Genomic DNA, 18,508 nt, shown 5'->3' with positions numbered 1-18,508 from the left:
TCCTAGTGAATGTGACTGCTAACTCATGGTTTTGATTTTTGTTTTTCTAGTGACCGATGACATTGAGCATTTGTTTGTGTGCTTTTTAGCCATTATTTGTCTTCTTTGGAGAGAGATCTATTTAAGTCCTCTGCTTAACTTTTAAATGGGCTGTTCCTGATGTTAAGCTGTAGGAGTTCGTTTTATTTTCTGGATATTAAGCCATTATCAAATATGTGATTTGCAAATAGTTTCTTATTCTGTGGTTTGTCTTTTCACCCTCTTCATAGTGCCCTTTCAGCCACAAAAAGTTGCAGGGTCTTTTTGTTGTTGTTGTTTGTTTGTTTGTTTTTTAGTTGTAATTGGACACAACACCTTTATTTTGTTTATTTATTTTTATGTGGTGCTGAGGATGGAACCCAGGGCCTTGTAAGTGCTAGGCGACCACTTCACCACTGAGCCATAACCCCTCCCACGGGCTTTTGTTTCTTTGTTTTGTTTTTGCTTTTGCAGTGCAGGGGATCAAACTCAGGGCCTCACACAGCTACGAGAGCTTTACCACTGAGCCACGCCCTTGGCCCTATTTTTATGTTTATACTGTTCAGGATTCCTCCTTTGACAAGTCTTCCTATGACTGGGAAATTCTGAAAGCTATTTTATTTTCATATTCCCTTTTCTGGGATCTCCTATTTAAATTTTTATGAGGTCACTTTTTAACTTTATAAGTTCTATAGTAAAACAAAGAGGTAGAATAATTTATCCACAGTCACATTGACTAATTAGCAGGGAATGATTTAGATCCAGGTAATCCAGCTCAGAAGTCAGGTCTTGATCCCCTTTTGCCCAACAGCCACTCCATTTACCTGTTCCTTTTTCATAATGTCCTATTCTTTTCTTGTTGCTTCTGTTAAGCCTTCAGGGGCTTCATGGTCCAGAGTCAGGTTTACATAATGTCTAGGCTTGGAGGGATTGAGTACCAGGCAATAGGTATAAATTTGGACCCTCATCACCCTCCATGGCCTCCAGGAAGCGATACCTCCGGCGTCGAGTGGCTCTGGGACAGCTGAACACCATCCTCCTTGTGGTCCAGCCCCTGTGCCAGAGACGGCAGAGGCTGCAGGTGAGGGGTATGGGGACAGATACTGGGAAGCTCAGGGTGTCTAAATATCAACAGTGTCTGCCCTCAGCCCAGCCTCACAAGAACTGAGGTCTCGGAGACCACGTTGAACTCTTTCCTGTTTCTTCTCTGGCCAGGGCAATCTGGGACCCAGGAGTCTACTGTCTTGTTTCTTGCCTGGAGTCTCTTCCATTCCCTCTGTCCCTCCCCTGGGCCCCTTGTTCTCCCCCTCTTGCCTGATGACTTCAATTTGAGGCCCATAAAGCCGCTCAAAGGTCAGTGCCCACATACTGCCTCCCTCCCTGGCGCCTCCCTGGCTGAACTTTGTCCTCTGGGACCATTTCTTCCTGTCCTCCTGTCCTCTTCCCTGGGTCCTGGCAGACGGGCAGTGAGGAGCAGGTGAGAGCTCTGAAGGGCTGGGGTCAGATAGGAATAAACTGGCCACTTGGCAGACAGCTGGCCCCTCTGGGTCTGTGCCGATCCTTTTCTGGAGTCAGGACCTCCAGCAGGCAGGAGGGGACTCTGACCTGTGGAACTGGGGAAGTGCCACCGGGAGGCTCACGGTGGTGTTTATGTGGGGCTGGGTAGGGAGTCAGCTCTTCCTGCATCTCCCCCACAGCTTGGCCAGCCGTGTGGCCAGTGTGGCCGGCACAGTGGTGGGGCCTTGGAGAAAGCGTCAAGCATGGTAGGTGGCCTGGGACAGGGAAGGGACTCCTTGGGGGAGGGGGTCTGAGCCTGCTGAGCCTGACATAGCTTTGGGAAGGGTAGAGAGTCAGGGGAGCTGCCAGGGTCACTATCCTTATGTGTCACCTGAACAGAGAAGTAGCCACCTGCAGCCTCCCTCTGAGGCTCTTGGGGCTCTATTTGAGTGCGTAGGACTAGAGTCCTTGGTCTTTGGAGGGGATGTCTATTGTTCTGGGGGAAGGGGGATACCAGGTGCCTCTGTGCCCTCCCTTGGTTCCTGGTATCTTGTTCCTCCTACCAGGAGCTGGGGCGCTTGGAGATCCCAGCTGAGCTGGCCGCCATGCTGAAGAGAGCAGAAGGTGGGTCTCCTTGGTGCCCCAGTCCCTTGGCTGTGCAGTGGCTCTGCTTCTCCCTGAGCTCCCTGCCAGCTTCCTGGAGATAGGTGCTGGTGGCTGATGGGGAGGCAGGGTGGGTGCCAGTGGAAGGACTACACTTGGGTACCTTCAGGCTCCTCGTGTGCTCTTTTCCAGGTCACCAGGATGCCCTGGCTGGAAGCATCACCGAGTCCATGCCTCCTGAGGTTCCTGCCCGGCCCAGACTGACCCTCCCCCAAGACATTGACCAATTCCCCTTCTCCAGTTTCATCGCTAGCAGCTTCCAGGTGGGCCCCCGGGCCTGAGCACTTCCTGCTGGCCCTGCTGTTCCCAGTCTCAGCACATGCCAGACATGAGCTGGGCCTCCCCACCTTCTCTACCCTTTGTAGTCACCCGGGCTGTGGGTGCAGCTGGACAGATCTGAAAATATCCATCAAACCGAGATGTATCACCATAGAGTTATTTCCATCTGTGCGGCCACACCTGAGTGCCTACCTGTGGTATTGCTCCGCCATTGAAGTCCTTAAGAATGTTCAAAGCAAGGGAAACTGTCTGGGAGGCAGCGTTCAAATCAAAAGCAGGATTCCCTGCTGCACATGTAGTAGGATCCCAATTTTGCTTAAAAAAAAAAAAAAAAAGTGGGGATGCTAGGGTGTGTGTATCTAGGCACAGAAAGGAAGACGAGAGAGAGGGTGAAAGGCTTACTCTGGTTCTCTCTGGCAGTAGGATGTTAATGGTGGTTTTCATTTTCTTTCTTTTTTTTATCCTTTTCTGTGCTTTCTCTACATATGGATCTCAATCTAATCAAAGATTTGTTAAGATGTATTTCTGGGCTAGGGATACAGCTCAGTTGCTAGAGTGCTTGCCTCACATGCACAAGGTCCTGGGACAATCCCCAGCACCACACACACACTCTCACACACATAAAAACAAAAAAAGAATGATGAATTTCTAAGATGTCTTTGTGCACCAGTCCCCCTCCTTCTCCTATGCGGATCCCCAGGACTGTCCTCCCGCTGATCAGCACAGAGGACAAATGCCATGTCACCCTTCTTCCCTGCAGGAGCCATCCCTGCCCAGTCCAGGGCAGCTGCTGGCCAAGCCCCTGACCCAGCTGGATGGTGAGAACCCCCAACTTGCTCTGGACATCAACAAGGTGGTGAGTGACACATTGGGGAAGGGACAGTGTGGACCCTCCAGGGACAGGGCAGCACATGAGAGTCCTGTCCCTCCTGCTCTGACCTGGCATTGTGTGGCAGATGCTGCGGTTCCTGGGAGACGGGTCCCTGCAGTCCTGGCAGGAGCAGACCATGGGTGCCTACCTGGTGAGACAGGGGCAGCGCCGGCCAGGGCTACGGAACGAGCTCTTCAGCCAGCTCGTGTCCCAGCTCTGGCAGAACCCTGACGAGCAACCGAGCCAGCGCGGCTGGGCCCTCATGGCTGTCCTGCTCAGCGCCTTCCCCCCAATGCCCGCCCTGCAGAAGCCACTGCTCAAGTAATGGGATCAGCAGCAGGGGACCTGGGGGGCAGGGTCCACACGCCTCTCCTCTATTGCAACCCGGTACTGTCCCTGCAGATTCGTTTCAGACCAGGCCCCGCAGGGCATGGCGGCAGTATGCCAACACAAGCTGCTGGGAGCCCTGGAGCAGACACCGCTGGCCCCTGGGGCTGCACGGGCCCATGCGCCCACCCAGCTCGAGTGGAAGGCAGGATGGCGGAGGGGCCGCATGGCGCTGGATGTCTTCACCTTCAGCGGTGATGGCCCCCTCCTGCCAGGCTTCCCTGCCCTCTGCTCTCTTGGCTCCCTTCCTGCTCTGGTCTTCCTGCTGCCCCACCCCCACCCCATGTCACTTTGATCTCCCCTCTCCTCTGCTTTTGGATTCTTCCCAGGACAGTAGCCCCTGGCTGCCAGGGTGGACCCTGCTGTCCCTCACCCTTGTCCCACCTCCTCCCCTGCAGAGGAGTGCTACTCGGCGGAGGTGGAGTCCTGGACCACAGGGGAGCAATTTGCCGGGTGGATCCTACAGAGCAGGTATGAGGATCAGGCTGGGGGCCATTGGGACCAGAGCTGATGGTTGTCCCCATCCCTGTCCTCTCTCCCTCTGCCACACACCTCCTAGGGCTCAGGGACTGAGGCTACACCCCAGGGTCAGGGAGGGGGCTGGGTTAAGGTAAGTGAGTGGGTCAGACAGTGGATTCCAGATGGGGAGCAGAGTGGAGGAGATGCGCCAGAGCCCGGGTCAAGATCCTCACTCAGTAGGTCTGTGGATGAGGGTAGCAGAGCCGCGGGGTAATGAGGAGGGCTGCCTGCGTTGCCCAGTGAGACCGGGCCCTGCAGTTCACTGACGATGCCGAGGGCTGGAAGGGCCCGGGCCGCCTCCCCTTGCTCCTTGCCTCTGCAGGATGGTCATCTGACTCACTGACCATCTTCCTACTGCATGTTGCTGTTCCACCCAGAGGCCTGGATGTGCCCCCTCGAGGCTGGTCTGTGTCACTGCACTCTGGGGATGCTTGGCAGGACTTGGCTGGCTGTGACTTTGTGCTGGACCTGATTGGCCAGATGGAGGACCCTGGGGACCCAGCAGGTCCCCGCAGCTACCCCATCACCCCTACTGGCTTGTAGGTCTACCCATGCCCTCTATCCCTGGTCTGCCCTCCCCTGGCTAGTGACCCCTGTAGTCACCCTGTCACACCCTGAGGCAGTACTGCTACAGACCCAGCACTGCCCCCAGCCTCCCCCACCCCATCCCCACAGTTTGGGTGCTACTCTCTGCCTCAGCAGCCCCCTTAGCTAGACCTACTGGTTTCTGCAGAGCCGAGAACATTCCCCCTGCCCCTGGTGTCCAGGCCCCCTCACTGCCTCCGGGCCCACCTCCAGGTCCAGCCCCAGCACTGCCCAGCAGAGGCCACACAGGTAAGGCTCGCTGAGTTGGCAGAGTGCTGGGAATGGGAGTCCAGCAGCCCTAACTCTGGCTGGATGCTCCAAACTGTCCCTGCCCCACAGGGGAGGCCCGGACATCGGGGAGCCTGGATGGCTTCTTGGACCACATCTTTGAGCCTGTCCTTGCCCCAGGCCTCAGTGTGAGTGTCCCCTACATCCTGGCCGTGCCTCAACTTGCTGGGGCCTCTGCTGCTCCTTCCATTTTTCACAGGCACTAGTTCTGACACTGTGACTATTATCCCTTCAGGATCTGGAACAAGGCTGGGCTCTGAACAGCCGCATGAAGGGAGGGGGTGCCATCGGGCCCATGCAGCAGGGCTACCCCGTGGGTGAGTGTGGGGTTGGTTTCCCTCCGGGGCCATCTGGCCCAGTAGCACAGTCAGGAGTGGCTTGGGACCCCGAGGCAGCTGGGACAGGGATTCCAGCCAGCATCCTGGGGGCTGATGCCCTTGCTCTTCTCTTGGCCTGGGGCTGGAGGGAGATTGTGTGTGAGCTCAGGCAGAGACTGACCTGGAGCCTGGTTCTTTAGTGTACACAGGGATGATGCAGATGCCTGGATACCAGCCAGCTATGATGCCTCCACCAATGCCCATGATGCCAGCGGTGGGCACAGTCCCCACCATGCCAGGTAAGGCCAGGCAGGGGGCATCAGGGTCCCTTGTAGCAGCTAGCTTTGAGACTGAAGCATGAAAGGGCCTTCCAGGAGTCCCGAGGGCACAAGTGGCACTCACCTGCTCTGGCCACCTGCTGCCCCTGTAGCCATGATAGTGCCATCGCAGCCACAGCCACAGCCGCAGCCCCTGCTTCCCAGCCTGGACACGAGGCAGCTGGCAATCCAGCAGCAGAACTTCATCAACCAGCAGGCGCTGATCCTGGTGAGTGGCAGGGCCCATGGGGCTGCCTGGGGGAGGATGGGTGTGTGGGGTGGGGGCCACACAGGGTTCTTACCTGGCTTCTCACCCCTCTCCTGAAGGCCCAGCAGATGACCACCCAGGCCATGAGCCTGTCCCTGGAGCAGCAGAACCAGCAGCGCCAACGCCAAGCCCAGGCCTCTGGGGCTGCCTCCCAGGCTCCACCCTCACCTGTCACTCCCAAGCCCAAGAAGCCCCCTGTTCCCCTAGAGAAGCCAGAGCATGACCTGGAAGCAGGAGGGGCCTGCTTGAGGGTGAGGAATGAAGGCCAGGTGGATACAAGGCCTGGGGAGGGTCCAAAGATGCCGGGCTGAGACACATGGGCTGGGTGCGTGTGAAGGTTTGGGAAAGGGAGCAGAGGGGGAGGTCGTGAACAAGACATGTGCTTGCTGGGGCTGAGTTTGCATCTCCCTTGGGCCAGGAGGAGACCTCAGAGGAGGCTGAAGACAGGCCCCAGCGCCCTAAGAGCTTCCAGCAGAAACGGGACTATTTCCAGAAGATGGGTGAGGGTGCTTAGGGTGGCAGTCCATGTGGAACTCTAACTGGCCAGGGGAGGAGAGGGTGCCCCCAGATCTCCATCAGTATGGCCTGCTGGGGAGCCCCGGTAGAGCTGCTGGGCAAGCATAGATGACAAGAAGGCCGTGTGGGGCATTACAGGACAGCAGCAGATCAAGGTGAAAATGGTGAAGCCTCCAGCCAAGGTCCAGATCCCCCAGGGGGAGGAGACAGAGGAGAAAGAAGAGGAAACAGGAACAGGTGGGGCAGACAGACGGGGCCTGGGGCTCCTGCTTTTCTGTGCAGAGATTTAATGTTCTTTCTTCTTCTGGTCAGTGCTGTCCCCTTCTTCCCCTCCTCCTCCTGTCTCAGTGAAGAAGCCACTGAAACAAGGTGTAGCCAAAGCCGCAAAAGAGGCTGAGGCAGAGCCAGCTGAGGCAGCACAGCCAGCCCAGGGTGAAGGGCCCATGGTGCGCAGCTTGGGACCCACCCCGCAGCGGCCAGAACCCAGCAAGGAAATTCGCAACATCATCCGCATGTACCAGAGCCGCCCCAGCCCTGTGCCCGTGCCCGTGCAGCCAACCAGGTCAGCCCAGGGAGTGATGGCTGGCCTGCTTCTCTCAGGAAATTTCCCTAGAGACTTAGTGATCTTTTGCTTCTCCTACAAGGCCCCTCAAAACTTTCCTGAAGAAAAATGACCCTAAAGACGAGGCTCTGGCCAAGCTGGGGATCAATGGTGCCCACTCGCCCCCCTCAGTGAGTTTCCTGTCTATTTTCTTCAGGGCATGGTCTGATCTACTCGGGGGTGAATTTAGCCTTGCCAATTGACCCAGCTCTTGTGCCTTCTCTGTCCCCCCCAGACTCTGTCCCCCAGCCTGGGGAAGGGCCCACCACCAGCTGTGGCTCCCCGACCCAAGGCCCAGCCACGGCTTGGGCCCTCCAATTCCATCAAGGAAAAGCAGGGGCCCCTTCGGGATCTGTTTGGCCTAAACCCTCCCACTGCCCAGGAGCCCCTACTGCCACCAGCACCCCCACTGCCTTCATCCGAGGAGCCCAGGACCCCTTTGGCAGAGCCTCGCGGTAAGGAATCCCATCCCCCTGTGCAGTGGGGCCTCACAGGGTCAACAGCCTCTGGGGACCCCATGACTGACGTCATCTCTACACAGCTGAGGTCAGCTGCTTGGGCTTTTGGACTTTGGAGCCATGTAGCCCCAGCTTCCGCGTTCCCTCCCCGGGCAGGGCCCGGGAACCCTGGGCCTGTCACTGAGGGACTGTCAAACACAGGGTGTTGTCCAGGATGCAGACCTGGCAGCTCTGTGGGGAATTCAGTGTACATGACTGATGTGTGCAGGGACACCAGGGACATCTAGGGCCAGAAATGGAGGCAGGAGATGGTGCTGAGTTCAGGAGTAATCCAGCTGGGGGTTGAGGGAGGCAGGCAAGGACAAGGGTCCTCTCTCCCTGAACCCCTGGCCTTCTGGCCCTTGCAGCCCCTCACCTGAAGCTCTGTATCCTCCCTTGACAGTCTTGTCAGAGCCCATGGGGGACCGGGGCATCTCCACCCAGCTCCTTGTGCCCTCTGGCAGTGTGTGCTTCTCCTATGCCAGCGCCCCCTGGAAGTTGTTCCTACGAAAGGAGGTGGGCATCAAAGTGGGCCTCAGAGGTGGGCCTTGGCCTGGCCTCTTTGGGCTGGGGATCCCGACCTGGCACTCAAACGTCCCCTTCTCATGACCCACCTTTTCAAGGCTGGTTTCCCAGTCTGTGCCTGGAAGGGCAGAGGTGGGCTGAGTAGGACACAGGCCCACCCAATCTCTACTCTTTCCCCTTCTCCTCCAGGTGTTCTACCCTCGGGAGAACTTCAGCCATCCCTACTGCCTCCGGCTTCTCTGTGAGCAGGTGAGGCCTGGGCTCACCTGCCAACCTGCCACATCTGCAGCCAGACCGCATCCTGTGGCCCTTAGCCCAGCTCCTAGCTCAGGTTAACACCAGTGTGAGGGGCATAATAGCAGTGGCACTTTTTGTGTGCCCAGCCCTGACTCTTAGAGTCCTTTACAGAGTGGAGACCATGATTAACCTAGTTTTAGCAATGAGGTCCTTGTACACAGTAGGTGCTTCATAAATGGTGGTTGTTGTGTTGCCACCTATGGATGCTCCTAGGGCTGTGCTTTTGCTCCCAAAAAGTAGCCTCCTTTCTCCCTCTGGCCACATTCTGTTCCTTTAGGGCAGCTCACCTCAGCTGACCCAACAGTGGCTGACCAGTGGGGGAGGGACAGAGAGACGAAGAGTAGGAGAGCAGGTGACTGTTGGCAAGGGGCAGGGAGCTCCCTGGGCTGGGGAGCCCTCTGTCCCTCCTGACTCCTCCTGGTCCTCCACTGGGCCCTCCAGTCTTTCCTCCCTATATGTCCATGGCTGCTCTGGGGTGGGCTCTGGCCTCAGGACCTGTGGTGGTGACCACTTGGCTCTATTCCTAGATCCTGAGGGACACCTTTGCTGAGTCCTGCATTCGGATCTCCCAGGTCGAGCGGCACAAGATGAAAGACCTGCTGGGTATGGGTGCAGGGACACTGGAATCCGGGAGCTGGAGTGCCAGGGGCTGTGCTGGCCCCAAGGGAGGACGTGGTCACGGGATCACTTTGAGATCAGGGACCTGCCTGCAGGAGACTTGGAGGTGGGCCTGGACTCTCTCGCCACTGTCGAAGACAGCATCAAGAAGCGCATTGTGGTGGCCGCTCGGGACAACTGGGCCAATTACTTTTCCCGCATCTTCCCTGTCTCGGTCAGTGGGGCTGTGGGGAGGGCCAGGGTTGCACCCTGAGTCTGGGCCCTCCACAGGCGGGATGAGTGCTGGGGGAGGTGTGCCAGTGGCCCAGTGCAGGTCCAGGGAATGAGCAGTGCCAGGAGCCTGTCCCTGACCCACCCACCTTCCTGGCAGGGCGAGAGTGGCAGCGACGTGCAGCTACTAGGTGTTTCTCACCGAGGGCTGAAACTGCTCAAGGTGACCCAAGGCCCCAGCTTTCACCTGGACCAGCTGAAGACACTCTGCTCATACAGGTGGGCTGGCCTGGAGCCTAGGCTGAGGGTGGGGTGGCAAGATGACCCCCAGCTCATGTTCCATCTGTGTGTAGCTTTGCCGAGGTGCTGGGTGTGGAGTGCCAGGGCAGCTCCACCCTAGAACTGTCGCTGAAGAGCGAGCAGCTTGTGCTGCACACAGCCCGGGCCAGGGCCATCAAGGCCATAGTGGATCAGTTCCTGAGTGAACTCAGGAAGGTAAGTGCAGGCCGGGTGCTGGGTCAGAGGGCAGCCTGCATCTTGTATCTCGGCCTCTCTGGCTTCCCTGGACTGGGACTGGGGGTTTAGGTTGGATCCCTGGAACTCCAGGGTGCTGGGTGGAGGGGAGGTCAACTGGGGAGAAGGCGGGGTGGGCAGGCTTGCTGCTTCTGGCTCGCTCACCCACCTGCCCACAGGACTCCGGTTATGTCATTGCCCTGCGAAGTTACATCACTGATGATCACAGCCTCCTAAACTTCCACCGTGGGGACCTCATCAAACTATTGCCAGTGGCGGATCTAGAGCCAGGTATTCCCCAAGGAGGGCATCCTCCTGGCGAAGCCTGCTTAAGCTGGCGCGGCCAGCTGGGGGTGAGCCACTATCTTGGGTATGCCTTCTAGGCTGGCAGTTTGGCTCTGCCGGGGGCCGATCTGGACTCTTTCCTGCTGACATGGTGCAGCCGGCTGCTGCTCCCTACCTTCCCTCCCCTGAGCAGAGGAACGGCTGGCGGCGCAAAAGTCAGCCTCAGCTGGGAGAGCCAGGTCCCACTCAGTGGGACAGGGCCTCGGAGGTGAGAAAGACAGGAGAGGCAGAGGCAAGAGCTCTCTAGAGTCAAGGAAGGAGAGTGTGATTGCTCCAGCGGCTGCCTGCCTCCTGTGCCCTCCAGTGGCCTGGTGGTCTGTGCTTGGTGCATTGCTGTCCCCTCTGCCTTCTCTTGCCTTCTTTCCTTGTTTCCGAACCAGCAAGTCTGTAAACCTTCCATAGCAGGGGCTGGACCTAACCCTCTGGCTCCCACATGGTGCTTATTTCAACACAGCTATCAAGGATTCTCAATAAACAGTCTCAACTTTCTTGGCTTCTGGTGTTACTCCTCTCGGGTCTGGCAAGACTGGGACTGGGGCTGGGGCTGGGTAGGGCCTTGGGGACAGGTTAGTGGGCATTCAGGTGGCACCAGGTTTCCTGTGCTCCCAGCGCCCTGCTCGCCCCTGGAGACAGGCACACAGTGATGATTCAGAGGCCACCAGCCTGCCCTCCTCCATGGCCTATGCCTCTCTGTCCAATGACTCCCGCAACTACACCATGCAAGAATTTGCCCTGCACTACTTCCGGAAGCCTTCCACTTTGTGAGTGCCCTGGGCCAACCCCTGTGCCTGTCCCCAGCCTTCCCAACCCAAACCCCCAGCCCACAGCCACCTGGCTGGTGCGTGCCCACCCTCTCCATAGCCTAGAACAAGGGCAGGTGAGCCAAGCAAGCAGGGCTGTCCTTTCTTGTGTCTCCCATAGGCTGGACCAGAGAGGTGGCAGTGCCCAGGGGAAAGTCATAACCAGCCTGGTGCAGTACACCAAGGTAAGGGGCCAGGTGGGGAGGAATCTGGCCAGTGTCTCTGTCTTTTGACCAACATTGGTCCAAGACCCACACAGCTGAGCCTCTTCTGCCAGTCTCCCATCCAGGAATCTCTCATCAGACTTAGTGATGAGGACATGAGCAAGCAGGCTGTGGCGGGCTTCCAGGGTGAGTGGTGTGGGCATCCTGGGTCCCCATGTCGACAGTACCTTGGACCTACACACCTGGTCCCCCTTCCTCCCTAAGCTCTACCTGGCTCCTCCCCAGTCTGCCAAGTCGGACATGCTTGCTGGTGGTTCCTGTGCCCCAGGGTCCTCCCCCACTTGTGTTCTCACCCACAGATTGTGGGTTTTTTGGAGTTCGGGGCTGGAAGGCAGTGGATGGGTCCAGCTGACAGCTTGTGCTGTGTGTGGCCTTGGGCACCCATATGATTTCCCTGAGCCCATTTCCTCCCTGGTAAAGCTGCCCTGCCGGGCACATGGGCATTTGGAGAGTGAGGCATCAGATGGCAGGTGAAGGCCCATGCAGCGACGACGGCATGAGCCAGGCCAGGCCCCAACCCAGCTCACCTCGCTCCTCATCCTGTCTGCAGCTCTGATGCAATTTATGGGGGACAAGTCTAAGCCACGGGGCAAGGAGGAGATGGACCTGCTCTATGACCTGCTGAAGGTATGGAAGAGCTATGTGCGCTAGAGGCTGGGCAGACACCTTGAGTCCTGAGGGCCTCCTTCTGTTCTGCCTGCGCCTCAACAGGATCCCCTCCCCTTGGTTACTGTTCCTTTTAATCAATCAAATGTATCCCACACCCACTACCTGCTGGGAGCATGGCTGTGAACCCAACAGGCGGTGGCCCAGCAGGGGCAGTGCTGCTGCAAGGAGAGGGCTCTGTGACAGAGATCTGGAGGAGTGAGCCATGTGTACACAGAGACAGGACATCGAGGCAGAAGGAAGAGCAGGGCGCAACAGTTGTGACAAGGCTGTGCACCTCAGCACCGACAGAGCAGCATAGCTGGACTCTGATGAGAAGTGGGAGGGGGTGGGGACAGGCAGGGTACATGGGTCCAGGTCACAGCAGGGACTTTGATGGTATACTGACAGGAATCACTGAAGGGTTTTGAAGAGAGACTTGGCTTACATTTCCCATCCTGCTACTGCTTGAGATTGTGGGGTTTAAGGGCAAAAAGAAGTTACTGCAGTGATCCCAGATGAGAGGGTGCTAGGTCAGGATCAGAGGCAGCAGCAGAGGGACAAGGGGAAGATTCAGAGCAGTGGGTGCAAGGGGATAGAGCAGGGACTGTCTCTGGTGAGGAGCAGGTCTGGGTTTCTGGAGGGTCTGTTTTGGACATGTGAGGTCTGAAACCCAGACTTCAGATTAAAGGGGTCTGGGATTCAAGGGGGCATATAGTCTAGATAGAGGCAGGCACCTGAGACCATCAGGGAGGGTGCAGAGAGAGGCTCCAGGGCATCACAGTGGTGGAGGCCAGGGAGACAGGTGGATCCAGCAAAGATGACCAACAGACCAGAGAAGCAGGTAAAGAAAGCAATTTAAAGAAGGTGACCAGGGTTAGGATATGGTACCTCAGGAGGCTCTGGGTTCCATCCCCAGCAAAACACACACACACACACACACACACACACACACACACACACACAGTTGTTCATATGCTTCCAGCTGCTGAGACAGAGAGGCAACCACTGGGAGGTCACCTTGATTGGGCCCCTGCTTGGGACCATAGCAGAATCTCTTCCTGACTTTAGACCCCACTCATCCCTCACCCTGTGGGCCTGCCTACTTGCCCTTCTTGTCTCCACAGCTGTGCAGCAAGGAGGACCTCAGGGATGAGATGTACTGCCAGGTCATCAAGCAGGTCACAGGACACCCCCAGCCGTGAGTGGGCACAGGGGTGGGGACCTCAGGGGGGCAGTATGGCACTGTAGTCCAGCCACCTGCAGCCCAGGCTTTCTGCCCCACAGGGAGCACTGTGCTCGGGGCTGGAGCTTCCTCAGTCTCCTCTCAGGCTTCTTCCCCCCATCCACCACGCTCATGCCCTATGTGACCAAGTTCCTGCAGGACTCAGGCCCCAGCCAAGGTGCTGGTGGGAATGGAAGGGGAAGGGGCTTTGGAGGCTGGGAACCCACTGGCTGGGGAGGGGTTTGGACACACGTGACCTCCTTCACTATGGCCCCTCTGCAGAGCTTGCCCGGACCAGCCAGGAGCACCTCCAGCGAACAGTCAAGTATGGGGGGCGTCAACAGCTGCCCCCCATGGCTGAAATGAAGGCTTTCTTGGTACTGGGAGTGGGTGGATGCCTTCTGTGGCTTCCCTGGATTAGGGGACAGTATGGGACTGCTGACTGCTGGTTACTCAGCCTACATTCTGTTTCCACAAGAAAGGGCATGCAGTCCGCCTTCTTGTGGTCCACCTGCCCGGCGGTGTGAATTATAGGACAAATGGCCACATGTTCACGGTGAGCAGGGGGGCCAAGGGAAGAGGCCCTGGGCCTCAGCTCTGGACTCCCAGCCTCCTTCCCTCATCATCACAGTCCCATCACCGTGCACAGGTGGCAGGAGAAGTGCTGGAGGAGCTGTGTGGGCAGATGGGCATCAGGGACCCCCAGGAGGTGGAAGAATTTGCCCTCTTTCTCATCAAAGGGGAAGGTGAGTCCAGGGAGAAAAGGGAAGAGCAGCCAGGCTGGGAGGAAGCCTCACCTGGGGGCCATTCTGCTCACAGGAGGTAGCTTCTGTGCTGGGGTGGCAGGGTGGGCTATAGGCAAGTCTGACCTGCGCTCCCCATGTAGGTGAGCTGGTTCGTCCCCTGTGGCCCCACGAGTACCTCAACAGAGTGATGGTGCACCAGAATGCGAGCCTACACAGCCGGCGGCTGGGCTGGGAGACCCCACTGCATTTCAATCATCCCACCTACATCAACACCCATTACGGCCAGGTCAGTCCCCGCCCCTGGGGCTGCTATCCAGTGCTGCAACAACTTGGGGGCGGAGTCTTCCTGAGCAACATCTACGGCCCTTCTCCATGAGGATCTGGATCTATGGCAGCTGGAAGGGGCTGCTGGCAGAAAGGGTTTGAGCTCCTGGGGGCTTTAGGCTGCCCCCTCATGGCCTTGCCCCCACCAGGTGCTGCGGGACTACCTACAGGGGAAGCTGATGGCCAGCGCCCAGGCAGAACACCAACTTGCCCGGCTGGCTGCCCTTCAGCACCTTGGAAGGGCCAGCAAGAGCCCCCCCTCGGGGTGTGTGAGCTTGGCCCCCATACCTGTGTCCCCACCCACCTCAGCCCCAGCCCCAGCTTCTCCTCCAGACCCTACCCCATTCCCTCTTCCAAGGCGACGGTCACTCCACTAACCCTTCCTGGCCCTGGCCCTACTCAGAGTGGCCTGAACAGTCAAGGCAGTGGATATCTGACCTCTCTACCCCACCCCAAGCTTCTCCAGGGTGAGGCCCTCACCTCATTCATGTGCATGATTTCTTGTCTTCCCCACAGTAGGCATTATTACCTGGCACCATATGCCCAGCCCTACACCAGGTGGTCATTGGTGGTGGGATTGACTGACCTCAGCTCTGTACCCTAGGCAGGACCTACTGGCTTATATACCAAAGCCTCTACAATGGCAGGTAAATATGGCAACTATAGAGAGTTTGATGGGCCAGGAGCTCAGGCAGCTACAAGGACACAGCCCCCAGGAAGCACAGATCAGCTTCATTGGTAGGTCTGATGCAAGGGGGTCATGGGGTGGAGGCTAGAGGGGTCTGCCTGCCCTTACCTGCCCCACGGAACAAAGCAGGGCAGGCTCCTGGCCCCTGAAGTCAGAACCCTTGCCCTGGCCCTCTCCACTCACAGAGGCCGCAAGTCAGCTGCCCCTCTTTGGCTACACTGTGTACGTAGTGCTTCGAGTGAGCAAGCTAGTCCTCCCAGGACCTGCCCTCCTGGGGCTCAACCGCAGGCACCTCATCCTCATGGACCCCAGCTCCCAGGTGGGCAAAGCTCCTGCCCTGGTGCTGGCTCAGGACTCAAGGACCATTCCTCTGCCACTATGGATTGAAGCCCCACCCCAGAAGAGCCAAGCTTTGCCATCTCTGTAATCCCCAGAAACTGTGCTGCTCCATAGCCCTGAAGGACCTGCAGCGGCTCCGCCTGCTGAGTCCCCTGGAGGAGGAAGGGCCCCCTGGTCTGGAACTCAACTATGGCTTGGCCGACAGCCCTCAGACCATCTGGTTGGAGCTGCCACAGGTGAGTGGCCAGGGCTTCAGTCACCCTTTGGAAGGAGGATGAGTGCCTCCAATCAGCCCTGGTGTACAGTGGGACTCACTGCATTCTGAGCAGTGCCCACTGCTCAGGAGTGGTGTGGGCAGGGGCAGATGGGAGCTGGCTAGGGAGCCCAATGCTGACGTGCCTCTGCCCAAGCAGGCCCAGGAGCTACAGAACACCATCATCTTCCTGTTGGATGACAGTATATCTTCCACTTAGTGGCCTGGCCTCAACTGAGGGCCTGGGGTTGGACAGAAGAGGCAGCAGCCTCTGCCTGGCCCAGGTCTTTTCCAGATGATCCGCCTTACAGGTCATTCTGGTTTGGACTTCGTCACTTGACTCTGCTCTGGAACCCACTACAGCATAGCCTGGTTGGCCCAGGTGAAGGCTGAGGCAGGGGACTCCACGGTGACTTCAACTGGGAATAAAAATAGCCACACTCCCTCCAGGGTGGGCTTGGGGAAGGGAAGAGCTGTAGGAACTCAGTCCAGGCATCTGATGTTGCCCAGCCTGGAGGAGAGGCCCATGTTGCCACCCAGGCTCAATGTCAGCATGAACCTAGGCCTGGAAGAAGCAGCTGCTGAGTAAATAAAACTCCTGAGGAAAGGCCTGTGTGTGTGTGTGTGTGTGCGCGTGCACACGTGCCATGTGCTGACAAACAGGACTTTATTCTTGTCAACATCTCAGTTAGGCCTGTCCTTGCTGACTAGGAGCTTAGCGGGGGGCGGGGGGGGCTGGCAGCTGCCCTCTCCCCATAGCTCTGTACCTGTAATCTCAAGGGAAGCGGGTGTGGAGCACCTGGGAGGGCCCAATACCTTGGAGAGGAGGGCTTCACTCCTGGCTGAGACCCATTCTATTAAGTACAAGATAGAGGACCTTTTTTTCTTCCTCTTAACCTGGTAGCAGTCACACCACCCTCCCCTTCTAACCTGGGGATCTGCCCAGAAAACCCAGCCATGAGGGTCAGGAGAGGCAAGGAGGCTCTAAAAAAGGCCACAAGCTTTGCAGGCAGAAAGCTGGGCAAACCTCTGGCCTCTGACTAGATTTGAGAGGGTCTGGGGCCATCTCCAAAGCAAGGTGTGATTAGAAGTGGGAACAACCCTGAGAAAGATGGTGCCCCAGGCATCAGCAGGCTGGCCCAGCTGCCCAATTCTGCATGAGGCCCAGGCTGGTCCATGATGGAGTCCGGGCAGGATGCTGGCCCTGTCCAGCCAGTGGTGGGGTCATGTCTGTGGGCCACACAGGCTGTGCCAGTCAGCTTCACTCTCGCACCGGGTATGTCCATGGAAAAACTGCTTGATGAGGCTCTGGGCCTCTTCCTTCACTGCAGATTTGGGGCAGGATTTTGTAATAAGTAAGGCCCAATCTCCTACTCAAAGAACCCCCACACCACCTCCCAACCCTGGCCATGATGGTGCTCACCAGTCCTTCCAGGAAAGGTCCTCTGGATCAGCAAGTGTGAGAGATGGCGGGCGAAGCCTTTAAACAACTCCTAGAAAGCAGAGGGGCAACAGAACAGACTGCAGGAACCTGCCCCAAGCCCTGGAGCCACCCACGGCCATGACCAAGGCAGGCCCAGGGAGGGAAGATGCTGATGTTGGCTGAAGGCTCAGCCTGCTCTGCCCCACTTGGTTCTGGGGCACCCACCCCAACCACCCATTACCCTAAGCCTGGAAAGGGCAAAGCTCCCCTTCTCACCCTACCTTGGATGCAAACTTGCCATCCTTGTAGAAGGGGGTCAGGTATCTGACCACAACATCTGCAGCCTCTTTCAAGGAGATTCCAGGAGCTGACGGCTGGCAGGGGTCTTGGGCCAGGGCATTCAAGGTACCCTGTTCACTGCCCAAGGCACTGCCCCTGACCTCTGCTAAGATGGAGGGCTTGGCTTGGGGGCGAGGTCTCTTTTGAGCCCGACTCCCTGGGTTCTCCTGGACAGGACAACAGTGAGAGGTCACTCTTGGGTTCCCTTTCACTGGTTCCTACCCCTCCTTTTGGAAGACTGTGCCTTAGCACCAGGTGGCTCCCTCTAGCCTGTCCCATCTGCCCCTGGGGTATAGAAAGAAGTAATGATTTTCCTGAACCCCTGACCAGAACTCCTGGTCTTGTCCACAGGCCTCCTCCATTCCCCCGTGCTTCTTCCTTGATGATACCTGCTGGGATCTGGGCCGCTTGCCCATCTGTGTCTTCTTTGGGGAGATGAGCTGGGCTTCAGGGAACCCCTGGTCTTTGAAAGGGCAGGTGCTGGCCGGAGGGAAGAGCAACATCAGAGCTCCAGGGCCAGGTGCTCCTCAGCCCAACAGACTCATCAGAGCTTCAGAAGCCCAGTTAGTAGAGGGGATGCTGCCAGGCAAAGTCCATAGGACTCCATGACAACTGTGCCCTCACTCCCGCCCCGCCCTGTGCCCTCACCTTGGCCCCTCACTGGGACATGCCTCTGTCTGAGGAGGGTCCATCAAATATCCCTGGAGTCCATCTTCTTCCTCTGTGTACTTCTCTGAAGTCATCAGAGGTTCCTGCTTTCTCTCACAGGAGGGGCTGGCACCATCTGCCCTTGGGGCTGTGGCGAGTGGAGGTGGGTTTTCTGCCCTTTGACAGAAGAAGCGGGCAATATTCTGGGAATCCTTATGGGCTGCTGTGGCCAGGAGCTGCTGCTTCTTGCTGGCCCGGGCTTTGGTGACTGAACTGCTCCTGGAAGAGGCTTTCACCTTCTCAGCAGAAGGCCCTGCACAGTGAGCACTACCTCCAGGGTCTTCTCCTTTGGGCCCAGGGAGGGCCTCACTCACATCCTTATCCTGGATGCCTGAGGGCTGGCTTGGGGGTTCTTGTTCATCTCCCCGCACAGGCTGGGAAGACTCCTGAGTCTGAGACTTCTCCATCAGCTCAGTGGCTGTCTGGAATGGGCAGGAGCCTTTAGGGAAGCCAGCTCCCACCCTCTTGGCTTTGAGCTGTAAGGAAGAAGAGGAAAGGCTCAGACCTCTAGGCCCCCTGGAGGGTATTGTTGATTACTCCAAGCTATGGCTGTTGGGATGGGGCTCTCAAGACCCTGGGAGTTGCACAGGACATCATTTGGGAGTCAGGCTGATGGGAGAAGAGGCTGCAGTTGGCAAAAGCACAGCTAGCATAGCAGAGATG

At 57.7% G+C, this 18,508-nt stretch overlaps 2 protein-coding genes across 3 annotated transcripts in view; one reads left to right on the top strand and one right to left on the bottom strand.

Moving 5' to 3' along the window:
* Myo15b (myosin XVB) overlaps positions 1 to 15,595 on the top strand; it is a 31,112-nt gene extending 15,517 nt beyond the window's left edge. Inside the window, exons 22-65 of the mRNA XM_076870487.2 lie at positions 1,006 to 1,095; positions 1,362 to 1,371; positions 1,716 to 1,781; positions 2,082 to 2,139; positions 2,311 to 2,441; positions 3,218 to 3,313; positions 3,414 to 3,649; positions 3,731 to 3,909; positions 4,114 to 4,186; positions 4,612 to 4,773; positions 4,968 to 5,068; positions 5,159 to 5,235; positions 5,343 to 5,424; positions 5,625 to 5,723; positions 5,855 to 5,970; positions 6,069 to 6,260; positions 6,431 to 6,509; positions 6,664 to 6,762; positions 6,838 to 7,087; positions 7,170 to 7,257; positions 7,362 to 7,581; positions 8,027 to 8,139; positions 8,338 to 8,397; positions 8,973 to 9,048; positions 9,159 to 9,277; positions 9,434 to 9,552; positions 9,627 to 9,768; positions 9,966 to 10,077; positions 10,170 to 10,339; positions 10,741 to 10,892; positions 11,053 to 11,116; positions 11,209 to 11,281; positions 11,706 to 11,782; positions 12,928 to 13,001; positions 13,088 to 13,203; positions 13,308 to 13,402; positions 13,504 to 13,581; positions 13,675 to 13,771; positions 13,912 to 14,057; positions 14,245 to 14,360; positions 14,700 to 14,833; positions 14,969 to 15,102; positions 15,218 to 15,358; positions 15,536 to 15,595. Coding sequence (XP_076726602.2) covers positions 1,006 to 1,095; positions 1,362 to 1,371; positions 1,716 to 1,781; positions 2,082 to 2,139; positions 2,311 to 2,441; positions 3,218 to 3,313; positions 3,414 to 3,649; positions 3,731 to 3,909; positions 4,114 to 4,186; positions 4,612 to 4,773; positions 4,968 to 5,068; positions 5,159 to 5,235; positions 5,343 to 5,424; positions 5,625 to 5,723; positions 5,855 to 5,970; positions 6,069 to 6,260; positions 6,431 to 6,509; positions 6,664 to 6,762; positions 6,838 to 7,087; positions 7,170 to 7,257; positions 7,362 to 7,581; positions 8,027 to 8,139; positions 8,338 to 8,397; positions 8,973 to 9,048; positions 9,159 to 9,277; positions 9,434 to 9,552; positions 9,627 to 9,768; positions 9,966 to 10,077; positions 10,170 to 10,339; positions 10,741 to 10,892; positions 11,053 to 11,116; positions 11,209 to 11,281; positions 11,706 to 11,782; positions 12,928 to 13,001; positions 13,088 to 13,203; positions 13,308 to 13,402; positions 13,504 to 13,581; positions 13,675 to 13,771; positions 13,912 to 14,057; positions 14,245 to 14,360; positions 14,700 to 14,833; positions 14,969 to 15,102; positions 15,218 to 15,358; positions 15,536 to 15,595 — 4,972 coding nt within the window. The remainder of the gene's footprint in view (positions 1 to 1,005; positions 1,096 to 1,361; positions 1,372 to 1,715; positions 1,782 to 2,081; positions 2,140 to 2,310; positions 2,442 to 3,217; positions 3,314 to 3,413; positions 3,650 to 3,730; positions 3,910 to 4,113; positions 4,187 to 4,611; positions 4,774 to 4,967; positions 5,069 to 5,158; positions 5,236 to 5,342; positions 5,425 to 5,624; positions 5,724 to 5,854; positions 5,971 to 6,068; positions 6,261 to 6,430; positions 6,510 to 6,663; positions 6,763 to 6,837; positions 7,088 to 7,169; positions 7,258 to 7,361; positions 7,582 to 8,026; positions 8,140 to 8,337; positions 8,398 to 8,972; positions 9,049 to 9,158; positions 9,278 to 9,433; positions 9,553 to 9,626; positions 9,769 to 9,965; positions 10,078 to 10,169; positions 10,340 to 10,740; positions 10,893 to 11,052; positions 11,117 to 11,208; positions 11,282 to 11,705; positions 11,783 to 12,927; positions 13,002 to 13,087; positions 13,204 to 13,307; positions 13,403 to 13,503; positions 13,582 to 13,674; positions 13,772 to 13,911; positions 14,058 to 14,244; positions 14,361 to 14,699; positions 14,834 to 14,968; positions 15,103 to 15,217; positions 15,359 to 15,535) is intronic.
* A 468-nt stretch (positions 15,596 to 16,063) lies between these two features.
* Positions 16,064 to 18,508, bottom strand: part of Recql5 (RecQ like helicase 5) — a 33,462-nt gene continuing 31,017 nt past the window's right edge. For both annotated transcript variants that reach the window (XM_076869375.2, XM_076869376.2), the window contains exons 15-19: positions 17,786 to 18,321; positions 17,527 to 17,617; positions 17,080 to 17,304; positions 16,799 to 16,868; positions 16,064 to 16,700 (exon numbers count right to left, since the gene is read on the bottom strand). In XM_076869375.2, coding sequence (XP_076725490.2) covers positions 16,600 to 16,700; positions 16,799 to 16,868; positions 17,080 to 17,304; positions 17,527 to 17,617; positions 17,786 to 18,321 — 1,023 coding nt within the window. In that variant the 3' untranslated portion in view covers positions 16,064 to 16,599. The remainder of the gene's footprint in view (positions 16,701 to 16,798; positions 16,869 to 17,079; positions 17,305 to 17,526; positions 17,618 to 17,785; positions 18,322 to 18,508) is intronic.

The sequence above is a fragment of the Callospermophilus lateralis genome, chromosome 11, assembly GCF_048772815.1.
Source record: "Callospermophilus lateralis isolate mCalLat2 chromosome 11, mCalLat2.hap1, whole genome shotgun sequence".
Taxonomy (NCBI): Eukaryota; Metazoa; Chordata; class Mammalia; order Rodentia; family Sciuridae; genus Callospermophilus; species Callospermophilus lateralis.
The sequence above is the reverse complement of the archived record's forward strand: the minus strand, read 5'-3'. Positions and strand labels throughout refer to the sequence as shown.